Source organism: Emys orbicularis, chromosome 1 (genome assembly GCF_028017835.1).
Source record: "Emys orbicularis isolate rEmyOrb1 chromosome 1, rEmyOrb1.hap1, whole genome shotgun sequence".
Classification (NCBI taxonomy): Eukaryota; Metazoa; Chordata; order Testudines; family Emydidae; genus Emys; species Emys orbicularis.
Window position 1 is genome coordinate 341586042 of NC_088683.1, and position 20094 is coordinate 341606135.

At 46.5% G+C, this 20094-nt stretch overlaps 1 protein-coding gene across 2 annotated transcripts in view; it reads left to right on the forward strand.

The window, feature by feature from the left end:
- The first annotated feature begins 15118 nt into the window (after positions 1-15118).
- Positions 15119-20094, forward strand: part of CWC15 (CWC15 spliceosome associated protein homolog) — a 30258-nt gene continuing 25282 nt past the window's right edge. The window contains exons 1-3 of one of the 2 annotated variants that reach the window (XM_065412635.1): positions 15119-15161; positions 16974-17112; positions 19504-19616. In XM_065412635.1, coding sequence (XP_065268707.1) covers positions 16982-17112; positions 19504-19616 — 244 coding nt within the window. In that variant the 5' untranslated portion in view covers positions 15119-15161; positions 16974-16981. Of the gene's footprint in view, positions 15162-15532; positions 15637-16973; positions 17113-19503; positions 19617-20094 lie in introns of those variants that run through there. The other variant, XM_065412625.1, reaches the window with a different exon arrangement.

Here is a 20094-nt window from a genome sequence, read left to right on the forward strand (position 1 = left end):
ATGTTGCATTTTGCCTATACAGCTGCATCAACCTTGAGACCTCAGCCGTCCCTCTTATCGCCTGCTCAGAGACTGCAAAGACTCAGGAAGAGACCGTGAAAAAGCAAAGAAGACATGCTGCAAGAAGTGATGCGGCAATCTATTAAAGAGAATGAGAAGGCACAGAACTGGAGGGAGAGAGAAAGCAGGATCCGCCAGGAAAACGCAGCACACCAGCGGCAAAGCACCGCGCACCGGCAGCAAAGCACTGATAGGCTCATAAGCATCCTGGAGCGCCAAGCAGACGCTATCCAGGAGCTGGTAGCCATGCAGAAAGAGAAGCAGTACCGCAAATGCAAACGCCACCCCCCCCTACAGCCCTTGTCCCAAAACTCTTTCCGTTGTGCCCCACTGTCACCTCCAACCCACTTTCCCCAACTTCCGTGTTCTTCACGCCACCCGCTGCCTCCAACACCAGTATCTTCACCACCCAGCCCTGAAAACCTTACCCTCTGCACTCAACCCCCATCACCATGCAGTATAGCTATCCTGAAGTGCAGCACTCACTGCACAGCACACCAGACAGGACATAAGCAAATCTGTGATTGTACTGTTCCCCACTCCACCCCTTGTTTCTTTTCAATAAATAATTTTTTTTTCTTTTGAATAAATGGATTTTTTGGCTTTGAAAACATTCTTTATTATTGCATAAAGTAAAAGACTCCTTAGCCCAGGAAATAAACAGGCACTGCAAGTCTGCTTGTCTGCTTAGCAAACACTGATTCCTAAAGATTGGAACTACTGCACTTCACTCCCGTGCAGGGCACCAGATATCACTGCTGGTTTTCAGCCTCAAATTGCTCCCTCAAGGCATCCCTAATCCTTGCAGCCCCGCGCTGGGCCCCTGTAATAGCCCTGCTCTCTGGCTGTGCAAATTCAGCCTCCAGGTGTTGAACCTCAGAGGTCCATGCCTGAGTGAAGCTTACACCCTTCCCTTCACAAATATTATGGAGGGCACAGCACGTGGATATAACTGCGGGGATGCTGTTTTCGGCCAAGTCCAGCTTCCCATACAGAGATCGCCAGCGGCCCTTTAAACGGCCAAAGGCACACTCCACAATCATTCGGCACCGGCTCAGCCTGTAGTTGAACCGTTCCTTGCTGCTGTCAAGGCTTCCTGTGTAGGGTTTCATGAGCCACGGCATTAACGGGTAAGCGGGATCTCCAAGGATCACAATGGGCATTTCAACTTCCCCTACCGTGATCTTCCGCTCTGGAAAAAAAGTCCCGGCCTGCATCTTCCTGAACAGCCAAGTGTTCCGAAAGATGCGTGCGTCATGCACCTTTCCGGGCCAGCCTGTGTTAATGTCAATGAAACGCCCACGGTGATCCACAAGCGCCTGGAGAACCATAGAGAAATACCCCTTCCGATTAACGTACTCGGATCCTAGGTGGGGTGGTGCCAGAATAGGAATGTGCGTCCCATCTATCGCCCCTCCACAGTTAGGGAACCCCATTTGTGCAAAGCCATCCACTATTTCCTGCACGTTACCCAGAGTCACGGTTCTTCTGAGTAGGATGCGATTAATGGCCTTGCAAACTTGCATCAACACGATTCCAATGGTCGACTTTCCCACTCCAAACTGGTTTGCGACTGACCGGTAGCTGTCTGGAGTTGCCAGCTTCCAGATTGCAATAGCCACCCGCTTCTCCACTGGCAGGGCAGTTCTCAATCTCGTGTCCTTGCGCCGCAGGGTGGGGGCAAGCTCCTCACACAGTCCCACGAAAGTGGCTTTTCTCATCTGAAAGTTCTGCAGCCTCTGCTCATCATCCCAGACTTCCATGACAATGTGATCCCACCACTCGGTGCTTGTTTCCCAAGCTCAAAAGTGGCGTTCCATGGTGCTGAGCATGTCCGTGAATGCCACAAGCAATTTCGTGTTGTACGCGTTATGCGGCTCGATAGCATCGTCGGACTCCTCACTCTCACTGTCACTTTGGATCTTAAGGAATAGTTCGACAACCAAACGTGACATGCTGGCGCGATAAGTCAGCATACGCCTCAGCAATTCGGGCTCCATTTCCCGCAGACGGATTGTGCTGCACAGAAACCGTTGAAAGATGGCGCCAAAGGTGAATGGAAACAAAGGGATTTCTGGGATGCAAAGCGATGCATCACGGGGCGTTGGGACAGGACCCAGAATGCCCCGCACCCACGCCCCCTTCCCACAACCCACGGCGCCAGAATGGGAAAAGGTGCTCTGGGGGATAGCTGCCCATAATGCACCACTCCCAATAGCGCTGCAATTGCCGCAAATGTGGCCATGACAGTGTGCTGAGCAGCTGTCAGTGTGGACAGACTGCAGCGCTTTCCCTACTCAGCTGCACGAAGTCAGGTTTAACTCACAGCGCTGTACATCTGCAAGTGTAGCCAAGGCCTAAAAGAGAAGTGAGCCGCATGGCAAAGCCTAGATCCCTAACTAAATCAGGGCATAATCAGGTAAAACAACTATATGTCTCAACTCCTAGCCCAGCAAAAACCGCTTGCACCTCAACTGAAGAAATGAGGGGAAGATGGAAGGAAATGACCTTTGCAAATCTCGGTTCGCCCATGGAGGCGCATCCAAATCTTTCTTGACCCCTGCTCAGTGCTCTGAAGGAAGGTGATGCCCCACTGTGACCCAGAAACCTCTTGGTGTCAACTGGCAGAGGGCACAGGAGATGCCTAGAGTTTTACAGGGATCCCCTGGATCAGATATATGAATAATTCACTAAAGGGTGGCATGTGAGGTCTCTACAGTAGCCCACTGATCATCATAATCACTGTGAAATGTATGTCTGGATGATATTTGTTTTTACTGAAAATTATGTTCTTAAAAGCAGGTAACCAGAGGGTGACATGTCTCAGACAGGTTCCTTTCAAGCAGGAAGTAACAGACACTTATCTCTCTGTCTGGTCTTGTGTGCACTGGGCATTGAATGTCCCATTCTGGATGGCTGTGGGCACACTGAGCCAAATGCTAATCAAGAAATTGCAAAATCTCCAAGAGAGGAAATTTACAGGAAGAAATAAACAGCAGGATGGGATCCTGGTAGGACTAAAGTCAGTGGATTGTTGGGGTATAGCTGGGGATGGAGAGGCACACCCTGGATCCTTCACTGAGGAGGCAAGCTAGCCATGTATTTATCTTATGAACAGAGGCCCACAGCCAAACCTAGCTGTACAATGCTGGAAGGACTTTGGCTGAGCATTGCTCTATAGGACATGACAATATCTAGTTAAGTCTAGGTTCTGGAATGTGTGTTATGATTTTATTTAATATGTAACCATTTGTTCCGATACTGTCACTTGCTATCACTTGAATCTCCATACTGTTACTTGGTTTCACTATAAACATATCTAAGTGCTATGTGTTAAGCAGAGTGGTGATGTGAGGTGGACTGGCTAAGCTGGGGTGCACTGATTCTTTTGAAAAAGCCAATCTGTGAATACTGTGAGTGTCAGTGGACCAGGGGCTAGAAATTCCACAGAGATGCTCAGAGGATTTGGAGCATGCCAATCCCTGACAAGACACAGCAGGGCCTGTGTAGGGGTGCTTGTGTTGCCCATGAGAAGTGGAGTTGGGGAGTTAACCCACTGAAGGCACAGACAAGGCTTCCACATGCTAAGGGCAGGTGGTAGCAAGGTGCCTCACACCCTGGGTCCCCCCTGGGAAACATCACATACACACCCCAGTGTGCTGTGGGGGACAATTTCTTCTCAACCTGAAAAGTGATAATCAAGAACCAATCAATCAAAAATCAACCCAATTAAGTATCTAACCCAGTTACGCACCAAGATACCATTGTTTTCCAAGTAACAGTCCATTTTTAAAATTTGAATTGTAGTAAACTGGATTCTGCCCATTTGTCTGCGTGCAGACAATGCCAAGTGTTTAAGACTATTACAAATACGTAATCGCACCCACTATTAGATAAATGCTTTGGACTGTGTGTTAATTCAGTAACTAAAGAGTTAATTATTCTCAAACCAAGAGGGAACACATGGTTTGGTCCTATTGGCTAGAAACCCTGGAACACGCAAACTATGATACATTCTAAGGCCTGATCCTATTCCCATGGGAGTTGGTGGCAAATCTCTTAACTTCAGTAGAAGCAGGACTGGACCTGTAGCTTAGCTTGTTTTTAATGAGTTCAGAGATTGCTGCACCCAGATGCTGCTAAAAAGGGAAGGGCACAGGCTTCAATGCTGATTAGATTGTTATTTAAATCTCTTTCCCTCCTTGGAAACCCTTCTCTGTGCTACGAAGTAGGGACCCAGGAGAAATGTTTTCTCAGTAATTACGCCAATAGCCAAAACCGCATTTATCTGGAGGATCTGGATGTCACTTAGATCTCTGGAGTTCATAGATTTTAAGGCCAGAAGGGACCATTATAATCATTGTCTGAGTTCCTGCATAACACAGGGCATAGAATTCTGCTCAGTAATTGCTGCATGAAGCCCATTACTTCTGTCTGAGCTACAGAATAGCTTTTAGAAAGCCATCAAATCTAGATTTAAACTCTCCAAGTGATGGAAAATTTACCCATGGACAGGCAAAGAGGTTTGTACTATAATACACTCAGGAAAGAACCGCATGTAGCTCAGAGATTAAAGTAAGATAACTAGAAAGCAGCGATTAAAAAAAGAAATGTGCGTAATTATTAGGAACAACATGGATATGAGTTTCCAGTGCAAAACCATTGCTTGCTAAAATGGATAATTCCATTCTGATACATGGGAATCTTTTACAGAAAAAAAGACCATCCATTGCCCCTTCACATTGCTTTGGTAGGACCATCAGTGAAATGCTGTGCTGGTCTCCTTTGCTTGAAATATATATAGAAAAGATAGAAAGACAAGGTAGGAAGTGGTGTGTTGGTGATTTGCTTTTCTTTCTGATCAGGCAATATAAAGCCAATTCCCCAGTGTGGTACTGGGGGCACTGTGCTACTGGAACTTCTCTATGTCAGATGGGGAGCCATGGATGAGTCATTTCCGGCTAACATTTACAAAGGGATAAATGTAGCTTAGCTATTAGTAGAAATGTTTGGCTGGTGGGTTAAGACAGTGGAATAGTTTGCCTAAAGATGGATGCAAGTGTAGACACAGCTCAGGTACAATCACTAGACTGTGTGTAAATATTGTGTAACTACAATTACCTGCTTTGGTCTAAGCACAGAAAAACATTTGATCCTGTAGAAACGAGAGTCTGTATTGGGATCAGGTTGTCTCCTAAACGATCAGGCAAGGTAGGAAGTGAGCCCACTGTGTTTCAAAATGTCAGCTTGCTTTTCCAGAATCCTCCCACCCTACACAGCTAAATTCCTTTCGGGTGACATTGTGTCTTGTATGTGAGCTTCACTAAGATCTTGACAGCAAGCTGCATGTGTGGTTGAATTAAGCAGCCAGAGGAAAAATCAGGAAATAAACAAAATACAAGTTCAAATCCTGTGTCTACCGGGAAATGCCAATATGACATGGGATACCATGTGCTATCGTACCAAATTAGAACATTGCTCCAGCACGTTTGGCATTTAGCAAGCGGCCAATACAGAAAGGTAACCATGCACCTAGACAAGGGGACCAAATCATGTAAATCCTCCTTGCAGGGGACTCCTATTGAGTTAAATGATTTGCCTGTGTTGTTTTCAAACCTTGCAATGGGATTTATGTGCAGGTGAATTACAGGATTAGGCCCTAATTGTGATGCAGAAGAGAAATCCTTCCTGATCCTGCAGTTTACATGCTGATGTATGAGACTGTTTAACTAGAAATGTTTCTGTTGGGGGCGACAAGGTAGGTGAGGTGATATCTTTTATTGGACCAATTTCTGTTGTCTCACTCATATCCTGGGACTCACACAGATACAATAACACTTCAAACAATGTTTCGATTGGCAAGTTGACAGCTGTTTTAATCTTTCCCACTTCAGTACCCAATGCTCCATCAGTCAAGTACTGAAAGGTTTGCTGTCTTTGTCTCATGCTTCAGAGATAGAGCACGAGATTTCTCCTATGTACTTTTTTGGGAGAGTTTTCCAGTCAATTGCCAGTCCCCCATCCCAGCACTCTGGAATAACTGAATCTTGGTTTTGGTTTCCATGGGTCATTAACTACTAGAGCACTGAGTAACACTCTTGGTATTTGCAGGAGCGAAAGGGTTAATGGACAGCGGCAGCGCAGTGGACCCCAGCAATGAAAGGGTTAATAGATGGTGTCAGTCTTGTGCAGCACCAAAAGGCTTACTGCACAATGGGGGCACAGTGGGTGTGGCCAAGAACCAGCAGTGAAAGATGTCAGAGTACTTAATACAGACAAACAGTGTAAAGCTGACTCAGAGGCTGAGTCAGTGCCTTACCAGTCATCCTTTTTTTTTTTTTTTTTTTAAATCAAGGAAACAGTAACTTCCCGCCAACTTCTTCTAAGGTTACATTTTTGATTCTGAGCTTTCTGAACCTGTGCACCAAGCCACCATTCTCTAAAATCTAGAGCTGGGCAAATAATGGATTTTTCGGTGCACCGGCAATTCCAAATAATAAATAAAATAATAATAATAAAAAGACCATACATTATCATTATGAATGGCTATGAATTGCCACTGTGAATTGTTACTGGGCCAGGGAATGAGTGAGAATGACTCTGCAGTTCAGGGGCATTAGGACAGTGGTTCTCAACCAGGGGTACATGTACCCCTGGGGGTACACAGAGGTCTTCCCAGGGGTACATCAACCCATCTAGATATTTGCTTAGTTTTACAACAGGCTACATGAAAAGCCCTAGTGAAGACAGTGCAAACTAAAATTTCATACAATGACTTGATTATACTGCTCTATAGGCTATATCAGTGTTTCTCAACCTGGGGGTGGGGTGGAGGGGTCACAATTTATTTTATAATTATACGGTAAAAATGAGAAAGGAAGCAATTTGTCAGTACTAGTGTGCTGTGGCATTTTGTATTTTTATGTCTGACTTTGTAAGCAAGTACTTTTTAAGTGAGGTGAAACTAAGGGTACGCAAGACAAATCAGCCTCCTGAAAGGGGTGCAGTAGTCTGGCAAGGCTGAGAACCCCTGGATTAGGGCACTCATCTGAGATGTGGGAGTCTCCAAATTCAATCCCTGCTCCAATGACTATTTAATTTATTTATAAAATGTGGAACAACTTCAAGAGCAGAGACTGAAACTCACAGCAGATTATCTCAGTGGCGAGGGGTGCTCTCCTGCAATGTGGGAGATCCAAGTTTAAATCCCTTCTCCCTATCAGGCATGGGGGGAACTGAACCTGGGTCTCCCAGATGAGTGCACTAACCACTGGGCTAAAAGTTATATCGAGGGCACCATCTCCTTCTCCTCCTATTGTTTTGTGACTCCACCCCCAAAACTGAAATACAATCACAGAAATGTAGGGCTGGAACGGACTTCAAGAGGTCATCTAGTCCATCCCCACACACACTGAAGAAGGATTAAGTATGCTTAGACCATCCATGGTGGGTGTTTCTGTGGCTTTAACTTCCAGCCATTGGATCATGTTATGCTGTTCTCTGTTAGGTTAAAGAGTCCTTTAATACCCACCTGGAAAATACTTACATACCATAATCAAGTCACCTCTCAATCTTCTTTTTGATAAGATAAATAGATGGAGCACCTTCAGTTTCTCAGTGTAAGCACTTTTTCCAACCCTCAAATCATTTCTGTGGTTCTTTTCTGCACCCTCTCCAGTTTTTCAGCATCCTTTTAAAAATGTGCATACCAGCACTCGACATGGTATGCCAGTATCAGTCTCACCAATGCCGTATACAAAGATAAAATCTTGATTCTTCTAAATTGTTAAAAAAATTAAATTTGCCTTTTTAAAATTCCCTATCCAACTACAATCCCAAGTACTCCTTAACCATCCCCCTTGTCTCCTCTGGGAAAAGTAACCCTGGATTCACTTATTACTTTTATATCATTTATTGTATCTATTTCTTTGTCCCCCCTTCTTTGCAGCTTGTACCCAACTGCCTTTCCTCTATCTAGCATTAGTTCGTCCTTTTTTTAAAAGGAACCAATATCTCCACAACTCCCTCAGATAATGGGCCGTCCGTATGGGATATCTGCCCTGTGTGGAGCTGGTAGATTGGGGCCCTAAGGGTTCCTCAAGGTGCCAGGGCAGATCCATACAGGTGTGAGATTCAATAAGGTAGAAAATCCATTGATCAGCTATGGAGAATGTATTCTGATATCACTAAAGTGAAGGCTGTGAAAGTGCCACTAAGGCCTGCCAGTTACCTAACCTCCTACTCAATAACCCGTTTGTCTCACCTCCCCAACACAAAAATCAATCTCCGAACCACACAATCAAGCTTACTTGAGCCGCAACCCACTGAACATTGGTTAGTAACTTTGAACCCAAAACACTTCAGCAGCTACACACACACACACCACTACTAAAATCCAGACACAGCTGGGGTGAAGGACACCAGCCAACTACCACACAGCATCCTCATGTTGTGAGGGATAATTTTTGACCAAAGAAACCAGGTAAACCCTTATTTTATACTAAACTCTTTAATTGCTATTCAGAGCTGGGGCAACATCCATTTTTAAGATCTCACCTAACAGTCACCCCTTTACAGGGGACTGCATGGCATTTAATTCCAACCTCTAGTCTAGAACAAGCTACAAAGGGAAGTGATGGCTTCAGATCAAAACTGGATGCACTAATACTTTGATGTATCAGCATAATCCTGCTCATATTGAAATCAATGGCAAAACCCTTATTGATTTCACAGGGAGTAGAATTGGGCTGATTGCAAAAATATGAATATTTATTTACAGGTGTAACTCTCGGAAATGTACTTAATAGTTGCTATTTAATTTAGTGGGTGCCTGTAGCAACTAGACATTGATAACAATTTGTTTAAAATATATTATGTAAAACTCCGGGAAGCTTCCACTAGGGAGCATTGAAGACCCTCTTCTGATGTCTTCACAAATGACAGGAAGTGGGCTGTCATTTTCCCAGGAATTAAAAGATACACACACACAAAGCCATTACAACTCACATCAAGTAAATGTATCTTACACCAGACCCTGGGGATCACTAGACTTCGGCGTGGGAAGAGCATCCAAAGAAGCAAATTCCACAGATGGGGTGCTCGGGTGACAATGCCCTGCCACCGCCCCTGAACAGTTCAGCCCTGAGCGATGACAACGAGAATCTCCCAGGCATTAAGCACCAGGGTGGGGTGCTCAGACAGACCCGGCCAGAGGCATTAATCTCGTCCATCATTGGGCCTTAGGCCTGGTCTACACTACACCTTTAATTCGGATTTAGTGGCTTTAATTCGAATTAACTCTGGAACCGTCCACACAACGAAGCCATTTAATTCGAATTAAAGGGCCCTTTAATTCGATTTCTGTACTCCACCCCGACGAGCGGAGTAGCGCCAAAATCGAATTTGTCAATTCGAATTAGCGTTAGTGTGGCCGCAATTCGATGTTATTGGCCTCCAGGAGCTATCCCACAGTGCACCATTGTGACCGCTCTGGCCAGCAATCTGAACTCGCATGCACTGGCCAGGTGGACAGGAAAAGCCCCGGGAACATTTGAATTTCATTTCCTGTTTGCACAGCGTGGAGAGCACAGGTGACCACAGAGAGCTCATCAGCACAGGTAACCATGCAGGCTGATAATCGAAAAAGAGCACCAGCATGGACCGTACAGGAGGTACTGGATTTGATCTCTATATGGGGAGAGGATTCAGTGCTAGCTGAACTGCGTTCGAAAAGACGAAATGCCAAAACTTATGAAAAAATTTCCAAGGGCATGATGGAGAGAGGCCACAATAGGGACACAGATCAGTGCCGCGTGAAAGTCAAGGAGCTCAGACAAGCCTATCAAAAAGCAAAGGAGGCAAACGGTCGCTCCGGGTCAGAGCCGCGGACATGCCGCTTCTACGCTGAGCTAAATGCATTTCTAGGGGGGGCCGCCACCACTACCCCACCTCTGACTGTGGATTCCGAGCTGGGGATAATCTCATCAGGGACACCTGATGATTCCGCGGAAGGGGAAGAGGAGGAGGAGGAGGACGAGCTGGCAGAGAGCACCCAGCTCTCCGTTCTCCCCAACAGCCAGGAACTGTTTCTCACCCTGACTGAAGTACCCTCCCAAGCCTCCCAAGCCAGCACCCAAGACCATGACCCCATGGAAGGGACCTCAGGTGAGTTTACCTTTTAAAATATAAAACATGGTTTAAAAGCAAGCATTTTTAATGATTAATTTGCCCTGAGCACTTGGGATGCATTCGCAGCCAGTACAGCTACTGGAAAAGTCTGTTAACATGTCTGGGGATGGAGCGGAAATCCTCCAGGGACATCTCCATGAAGCTCTCCTGGAGGTACTCCAAAAGCCTTGCCACAAGGTTTCTGGGCAGTGCAGCCTTATTCCGTCCTCCATGGTAGGACACTTGACCACGCCATGCTAGTAGCAAGTAATCTGGTATCATTGCCTGACAGAGCCTGGCAGCGTATGGTCCCGGTGTTTGCTGGCATTCAAGCAACATCCGTTCTTTATCTTGCTGTGTAATCCTCAGGAGAGTGATATCGCTTAGGGTAACCTGGTTGAAATAAGGGAATTTAATTAAGGGGACTGAGGTGGCCGTTCCTACTGGGCTGTTTGCCTGTGGCTGAAAAGAAATCCTTCCCTGCATTTAGCCAAGTGCAAGGGGGGGGGGAGGATTGGCCCAGAGCTTTTCGCGTTTTGCTAGCAGGGATCTTCCCTGATACCAGCCAGGCGGTGGGGGGAGGGATAAAGCACTCATCCCAGAGAATTCATGGCGGGTGGGGGGGGGGGGTTAGTTTGGTTCCTGCAGGGATGTTCCCTGATACCAGCCACGCGGTGGGGGGAGGGATAAAGCACTCATCCCAGAGAATTCATGGCGGGTGGGGGGGGGGTGTTAGTTTGGTTCCTGCAGGGATCTTCCCTGATACCAGCCACGCGGTGGGGGGAGGGATAAAGCACTCATCCCAGAGAATTCATGGCGGGTGGGGGGGGGGGTGTTAGTTTGGTTCCTGCTGGGATCTTCCCTGATACCAGCCAGGCGGTGGGGGGAGGGATAAAGCACTCATCCCAGAGAATTCATGGCGGGTGGGGGGGGGGGGTGTTAGTTTGGTTCCTGCAGGGATCTTCCCTGATACCAGCCAGGCGGTGGGGGGAGGGAGAAAGCACTCATCCCAGAGAATTCATGGCGGGTGGGGGGGGGGGTGTTAGTTTGGTTCCTGCAGGGATCTTCCCTGATACCAGCCAGGCGGTGGGGGGAGGGAGAAAGCACTCATCCCAGAGAATTCATGGCGGGTGGGGGGGGGGGGTGTTAGTTTGGTTCCTGCAGGGATCTTCCCTGATACCAGCCAGGCGGTGGGGGGAGGGAGAAAGCACTCATCCCAGAGAATTCATGGCGGGTGGGGGGGGGGGGTGTTAGTTTGGTTCCTGCAGGGATCTTCCCTGATACCAGCCAGGCGGTGGGGGGAGGGAGAAAGCACTCATCCCAGAGAATTGGATGGGGGTGGGGGGGTGTTAACCTTCAGCAGCAGAAAACAAGCTAACAGGAAAACTGCAGCACAACGGGCTTTGCTTGGTATGTGGGAAAGCAGGGCGCAGAAGCCTAAAGACAGTGGCTTACCATGGCAGCATGCAAGGTGAATTCTGTTGCCCCGACCTGCGTCTGTGATCTCTAGCAGCAAAGCCACAGGCACTCAATATTAAGAGGCAAAATGCGACCTTGCACAGAAATCACATGTGCTATGTAATGTGAATAGTATACACCGTGAAAGAGTATAAGCATTGTTCTGAAAAATGTATCTTTTAAAAAAATTCTCTCCTTTTTTCACTCCCTCCAGCAGGTGCAAATGTTTCAAGCCTCCCTCCTCCTTCCCGAAGGCTATCCCAGATAAGGCGTCGTAAAAAAAAAACGAGAGAAGAGATGTTTTCCGAAATCATGCAATCCACCAGGAATGAAAGAGCTCATCTGAATGAGTGGAAGGAGACGGTTTGCAAGTATAGGAAAGAAGCCAGTGACCGTGAGGACAGGAGGGACCAACGTGAGGACATGAGGGACCAACGTGAGGACATGAGGGACCAACGTGAGGACAGAAGGGACCAACGTGAGGAGAGGAGAGACGCTCGAGATGAGAGGTGGCGGCAGGAAGATCAGAGGAGTCGGGAAGCAACGCTGGGGCTGCTGCGTGAGCAAACAGACATGCTCCGGCGTCTGGTGGAGCTTCAGGAACGGCTGCTGGAGAACCGAGTGCCGCTACAGCCCCTGTATAACCCCCCTACCTCCTCACCATGTTCCATAGCCTCCACACCCAGACGTGTAAGAACACGGGGGGGGAGGCTCCGTACACCCTCCCATTCCACCCCAGTGGACAGCCCAAGCAAAAGGCTGCCATTTTTTTAACCTTTTTTTACTGGGCTTTTCCTTCCCGCTGATCCTCCTCCCAAACCCCACTCAGGTTCTGTGCCGCTACAGCCCCTGTATAACCCCCCTACCTCCTCACCATTTTCCATAGCCTCCCCACCCAGATGTGTAAGAACACGGGGGGGGAGGCTCCGTACACCCTCCCATTCCACCCCAGTGGACAGCCCAAGCAAAAGGCTGCCATTTTCTTAACCTTTTTTTACTGGGCTTTTCCTTCCCGCTGATCCTCCTCCCAAACCCCACTCAGGTTCTCTCCCTCTTTTTATAATCAATTCATAAAGAATAAATGATTTTTAAACAATGGTGACTTTATTTCCTTTGAAAGCAAGCTGGGGGAAGGGGGAGGGTGGGTTCCTTACAGAGAATGAGTCAATAAAGGGGGCGGGTTTTCAGGAAGGATAAACAAACATAAATTTCACACTGTAGCCTGGCCAGTCATGAAACTGGTTTTCAAAGCTTCCCTAATGCGCAGCGCTTCATCGTGTGCTCTTCTAATCGCCCTGGTGTCTGGCTGCGAGTAATCAGCAGCCAGGCGATTTGCCTCAGCCTCCCACCCTGCCATAAAGGTCTCCCCCTTGCTCTCACAGAGATTGTGAAGCACACAGCAAGCAGTAATAACAATGGGGATATTGGTTTGGCTGAGGTCTGAGCGAGTCAATAAGGATCGCCAGCGACCTTTTAAACGGCCAAATGCACATTCTACCACCATTCTGCACTTGCTCAGCCTGTAGTTGAACAACTCCTGACTCCTGTCCAGGCTGCCTGTGTATGGCTTCATGAGCCATGGCATTAAGGGGTAGGCTGGGTCCCCAAGAATAACAATTGGCATTTCAACATCCCCCACGGTTATTTTCTGGTCCGGAAAGTAAGTCCCTTGCTGCAGCCGTTTAAACAGATTGGTGTTCCTGAAGACGCGAGCGTCATGAACCCTTCCCGGCCAGCCCACATGGATGTTGGTGAAACGTCCCTTGTGATCCACAAGTGCTTGCAGCACCATTGAGAAGTACCCCTTGCGGTTTATGTACTGGGTACCCTGGTGCTCCGGTGCCAAGATAGGAATATGGGTTCCATCTATTGCCCCACCACAGTTAGGGAATCCCATTGCAGCAAAGCCATCCACTATGACCTGCACATTTCCCAGAGTCACTACCTTTCGTAGCAGCACCTCCGTGATTGCTTTGGCTACTTGCATCACAGCAGCCCCCACAGTAGATTTGCCCACTCCAAATTGATTCCCGACTGACCGGTAGCTGTCTGGCGTTGCAAGCTTCCACAGGGCTATCGCCACTCGCTTCTCAACTGTGAGGGCTGCTCTCATCTTGGTATTCTGGCGCTTCAGGGCAGGGGAAAGCAAGTCACAAAGTTCCATGAAAGTGCCCTTACGCATGCGAAAGTTTCTCAGCCACTGGGAATCGTCCCACACCTGCAACACTATGCGGTCCCACCAGTCTGTGCTTGTTTCCCGGGCCCAGAATCGGCGTTCAAAGCCTATAACCTGGCCCATTAACATCATAATCTCCAAAGCACCGGGGCCCGCGGTCTCAGAGAATTCTGTGTCCGTGTCCATGTCCTCATCACGCTGGTCGCTGCGCTGCAATCGCCGCCTCCTCCTCCTCCTCGCCTCTTTTTTCTGGTCCTGTGTAAGCATAAACTCCACGAGAAAGCGCGAGGTGTTTATAATGTTCAAGACTGCGTTCTGGAGCACAACGGGATCCATGCTTGATGCAGAATGGAGTCTGCAGAGTTCACTCAGGAAAAAAGGCGCGAAATGGTTGTCTGCCGTTGCTTTCAGGGAGGGAGGGGGAGGCTGTACCCAGAACTACCTGCGACAATGTTTTTTGCCCCATCATGCACTGGGGTCTCAACCCAGAATTCCAAGGGGGGTGGAGACTGCGGGAACTATGGGATAGCTATGTAAAAGCTACCCACAATGCAACGCTCTGGAAATCGATGCTACTATGGTAGCTTGGACGCACACCACCGAATTAATGGTGCCTAGTGTGGCCGAATACATTCGAATTTATAAAATCGGTTTCCTAAATTCGAATTATATAAATTCGAATTAATCCTGTAGTGTAGACATACCCTAAGATCATATAAACTTCGCTACCTGGCCACAATGATCCGGTTACTGTGGCTGAGTCTGGCACACTAGCACTGGGGACCCCCGGTGGATGATGCCATTAACAGCAGGCTGGTAGGAGGGGGCCCTTGGGAACGTTTCTGCCGCAGTAACTGTCGCAGGGCCAATGGGGGAGCAGGAGGGCCTGGGCCTCAAGCTCAAAGGGGGCCTCAAATTTAGACACTTGTCAGTTTTTTGGCATTTGATCATTTTCGCAACTTATTTGTATGCGCCTCCCTATCGGACCAAACCGTGACACTCTCTCAGCTGAGAGCTCCCAATATAAGCAAATAAGAGATGTGAAAAATATTTGGTAAATTAAAAAATATTCAAATGATGTCTCCCCCTTTTTTTTGGTGCCTTATTTTGTTTTCACGTGTCGTCATTTTTTATTTGTATTATGGCTGGGGGTGGGGGTGGGGGTGGGCTCTGAGGGGCTGAGCGTCAGGGCATGAAGTGAACGGCGCCCCCCCAAGCTAAGCCAGACAAGCCCACGGGAAAAGCACCGGCCGCAGGGGAGACAGGACGAGGCGGGGCTCGAGCTCCGGCTTCTTCAGAGGTGGGGCCACATTTTATCCGCGACGGGTTGGGCGCCCGGCTCCCCGCTCCCTGTGCCCATTCACGGACCCTGCCCCCTCTTGAGCTGGGGCCTCAGACTCTCTGCGGCCCTGAGGGAGAAGCCGCCGCCGCCGCCATCGTTAGCTAGGTACAGGGCTGCGGGCGACAATAGAACCACAGCACCTACTCCCGGCGCAGAGCGAGGGAACTTCCGCCTCGGTAACCATCATGGCGGAGCAGCGCTCGCGCAGTCACGTAACGTAACTCCCTCGCAGAGAAGGAGTAAGCCCCGCCTCTTCTGCCCTCTCTATGGTGCTTCCCCGAGCCGGTCCGTGCGTTGCGGCGTGTCTATGGTTTGCGCGCGGGGGCCTGTGGGAAGGCGGAGGAGTTATGGCCTAGGGGCTGGCCGCGCGCGTAGCTGGCCTGGGAGTGGAGCGGAGTGGGGCGGTGGCGCGGGGGGACCCGCTGTGTCTAAGGTAAGTCCTGGCGTCTGGGTGCTCCTGAGGGCAAGGGGGTGTTGGGGCCGGGAGAGGGGGCATGTCACGGATGGGGGGAGCCATGTTGGGGGCGGCTCTGGGGGAGGGGAGCCGTGTAGGGGCTCTGCTGACGGGGGCTGTGTGGCGGAGTGGGGGGTGTCATTAACGGAAGAGGGCGGGGGGGTGCTGGAGAGGAAGGGGCGGGGGTTGATTTGGGGGAGCGGTGGAGGAGGAGGGGCAGGGAATGGTTTTGCCGTAGTGGAGACTTTAGCTTCAATGATGACATTTTACACAGTTCTTTTCATGCGGACTGTGTCATAAGTGGAGGTTAAACACCATTCCACAGTTAAAATAAAATGCAATAGAAGGGTGTGAGGGTACTGCTAATATCTAACTCTGATATAACATTTTCTATCTAAGCTCTTTACCAAGGAGGTCAGTATCATTATCCACATATTAGTGATGGGGAAGGTGAGGCACAGAAAAAGGCAGTGGCTTGCTTCAGGTGACCCAGTAGGCCAACTGAGCCTCCTTAGTCCCAGTGCTCTAGCCACTGGGCTATACTGCCTTCCAGGGAGAAAGAAGATGCAGTGCTCAAAAACTAATATTTACATGCACCAGGGCATGTTGGACAAATCAAGATAGGTCTGTGATGTATAAAAAGTTTTGGACACTTTTTATGAAAACACTTAAACGTAATGTTCCTGCTTGTACAAATGTATATAGAGAGATTATGAATTGTCTCTCTTTGAATGTTTGGATAAGAGTTGAAATGAGATGGGAAGGTCTAGAAAGGCAGATCTACAAAATAGGAAATGTAGAATAGAGAGCTTGCTCATGCCATTGATGATAGCCCTGTGTTGAGAGAAATGAAAGAAAGCTAATAGCAAAGATTTTCATGTTATCAGTGTGTCTCATTTGAGATAAACAGTAACTTTTGACTAATTCCATTTATAGACATTATAGATTAATTTGCATGTGTGATTTGACTTGAGTGCTATTGACTCATATTTTTGAGAAGGAAAAAATGGAAATGTATTGACTTTTTATAATACTTTGTCCTTCTTGAAAGGAGCTTTCTATGTATGTGATAATCTCATGTCCTGTGTTTCTTTTCCCCCTTCCCTTCCTGACAGATTAATGAAAATCTGAATAGGTTATTCAGTTAAATAAAATGTGTCTCGGATGCAGCACTGTTTGCCAAGTTGTAGTTTACACTCTTTAACTGTAGCAAGAGCTGTGCTTGCTGCTATAATTCCATGAGTAATGTACTTCTTCAATTAATGTCTTTCACTATGACTAGTGGTAATTACCATATTTTGCATTTGATCTTGAAGTAATTAAGATGACAACAGCAGCTAGGCCAACATTTGAACCTGCAAGAGGAGGAAGAGGAAAAGGAGAAGGAGATTTAAGTCAGCTCTCCAAACAATATTCCAGCAGAGATCTTCCTTCTCATACTAAAATTAAATACAGGTAAAGGCCAGTTTCTTTTCTTGCACAACATGGTGTACAGTGAATTATTCTCAGACTTGCACTGCTACTGAAAGAGAAATATCACAGATAATATTTACATGTTAAACACTGATAATGTACTTAGCACCATACAGGCCCAAAATGAGGGCATTGCACCTGCCACAGTGAGGGTGCAGTGATGGAAGGATAGAAGAGTTTCCAGTCTGAAGAGCAGATACTGAAAATAGGATGTTTTGGAAGTAATTATAGTATTTATTTGCTTGTTTCTTGTGGGCACCACAACATAAATTAGTCTTTAGAAGGAGCCTGAATAAGAAAAGGGTGAACTGTATTGACCAGAGCATTCTATGCGTAAGGGAAAAGATACAGGGTCATGTGAAGGAGGGAGGAGGAGGAGATGATGTCTCATTCATCATTATCATAATCATCACCAAGGCTGGTATTTGCAGAGCAAAGAAGCTGATGGGAGGCATGCTAAAAGATGGAATAAGAGATGTATGTAGGGGAGGGGTTCTATAGGGCCTTACAAGCCAGGACAGAGGTTTTAAATTGACACATTGGGCAAAAAGGAGCCTGTGGAGAAAGTCAAAGGTGGGGAATAATTAAGTCACATTGGGCAAGAAAGATCATTTTTATAATTGTGCTTTGGAAGAGTTGGCGGTGAGCAACATGGATGTCACACAGGCTACAGAAGAGGACGTTTTAGTAATCAGTGTGTGAAATAATTCATTCATGACATGATCTGTTTACAGTTGGGACAGAGGAGTGTTTGGATCTTCAATATGTTGTGGAGGAAGAAATGGCAAGTTTTGGATACTGTTTGAGATAGAAACTCAAAATTTAAAGAGACAGTGTCAATTTGTAAAATAACAAAAATTTGCAGTGATGGGTCAGGGGAACTTAGACAAGTGTAATATCAGCTACCTTTAACTGGTTTTTTTTTTTTTAAGAGATTAAATTTCAATCTCACTTCATTACATTTTGAAATGCTTTGTCCATCTCTCTTGCTGTGTGCAAGACTCATATAGGTGGGAAATGAAGCATGCTGGAAATATAACAAAACTGTACACAAAATGCTGTCAAAAGCACAGTATAAAAATGGAGGTGTTTCTCTACTTTTTAGTTAAAATTTTAGGTGTTTGTAAGAATATTATAGAAGACATTTTCAGACAAATATGTTTTTTTAAAGTTAATATTGTCCCTTTAAATAGAAGACAAGTAGGATGTGTCATACTGGTTTTCCACTTTCTCAGAGAAGTAGCAGTGGGGAAAATACATGCATAAGCACATACACTGAATATTTTAACAAATCTTCTGGGTGCTTTTTAATAGTGTCTTCATTATGTCCCTGTTCTTTTACAGCTGATCTGAAGGATGGCTTTGTTAAATAGCACTGCATCATTGAACCTTGTTGCAATGTTTTAGTCTCCCTTGTTCTGTTTTGAATTATATGTTGTATTTGGGGTTCTTGTGGCTGTATCAGCAACAAGCCACTCAGTTATGGGATCTGCAATTCCTGATTGTTATTTATACAGTAAGAAAATGAGCAAATTACTTCACCATAAAAACAGACTTGTGCACACAGTATATTAATAGCTGCTTGAATCTGGGTTTCGTCCAGGCACTGTGTACACTTATTTCCAGAACAGAGGAGTGAAATGAATTATTGCTCACTTCATTCATTTTAATTCTTTTAAAGTTTTCCACAGCAAATTCAACACTGCCTGGAAAAGGCTTGCATTAATGTGTGTCAAATATGAATGAGTTGTTGCTCTTGCCTGAGACCTCTTAAATATGCATGGTGTGTCTGTAATATTTTATTGAAGCTATTAATTCCATTTGCCCCCTCTTCCCACTTGCTTGTTCTTCTAGAACACAAGTTAGTGAATCATCTAATTTGCAGGTGGATAAACCATCTCTCTGCAAGGATAAACTATAGTCATCTGATACATCTATCTGGGATTAACTGAAAACACATTTTAGTCTTGATCTTGGGATGTTATAACTGTCAGAGAATGTCGGCCAGAATGTCAGGTCCTGGTGAATGTTGGCTAGGACGTGATGCTTGTATAATACACTACTAGGTGTCTTAGAAGTACCTAAGAGAAATGGATAGGGTCAGTCCCTATTTTTACAGAAATTCTGTGATGTCTTTAAAATCCATTTGGAAGCCACTGGAAACTGGATGAAGTTTTAATGTTACTGAAGGATGGGGGGAATGCACCTTGAGTGGTGTTTCATCCTCTTTGTATAGCTCTGCAGAATCATTCTGACTTCTGGTAACTAGCTTGTCATTCCAGAACTTTCAGGCCCACGGGGTCAAATGCTACAAACTGGGAACTGTCTACTTCACCTTCCCTTTCTTACTTTTTTTCTCATTGCCTATTCTAGACAGACCACTCAGGATGCCCCTGAGGAGGTGCGTAATCGTGACTTCAGAAGAGAACTGGAGGAGAGAGAACGAGTTGCTGTAAGAGAAAAGAACAGAGACAGACCCGCAAGAGGTGAAATGAAACTTCTACTAAACAGAAAATTACATCCTGTAATGAATCCATGCACTTCTGTCAGGATATCATGGGAATAGAATCCACAACCTACTTGAGCTAAAGGAGAACCTTCGTCACCAATAGTAAAACACGGATCATTTGTGGGCCAGCCACTAAAGCATGACTGTTACAAATATGTTGCCAGTTCATGACAGTACTGAAGGAGCTTTTATTCTTGTACTGCTTGGGGGAAACACATTTTGTGGATTTTTTTTAGCCTTGGCGAGACAAATAATGCATTACAAAATATGTGAGATCGTTAGTGGATAATGGAGAATTCCTCTGAAATTAATATTTCAAATAACTCTTTGTGTTCTGTAGTGCTGATGTATGTGAAAATGTAGGCACTACTGATTGTGTGGATCATCTAAAATGTATCTAGATACTTAAACAACACTTGTGGTAAGAAAATGGGGACATTCAAACTCTATGGGCT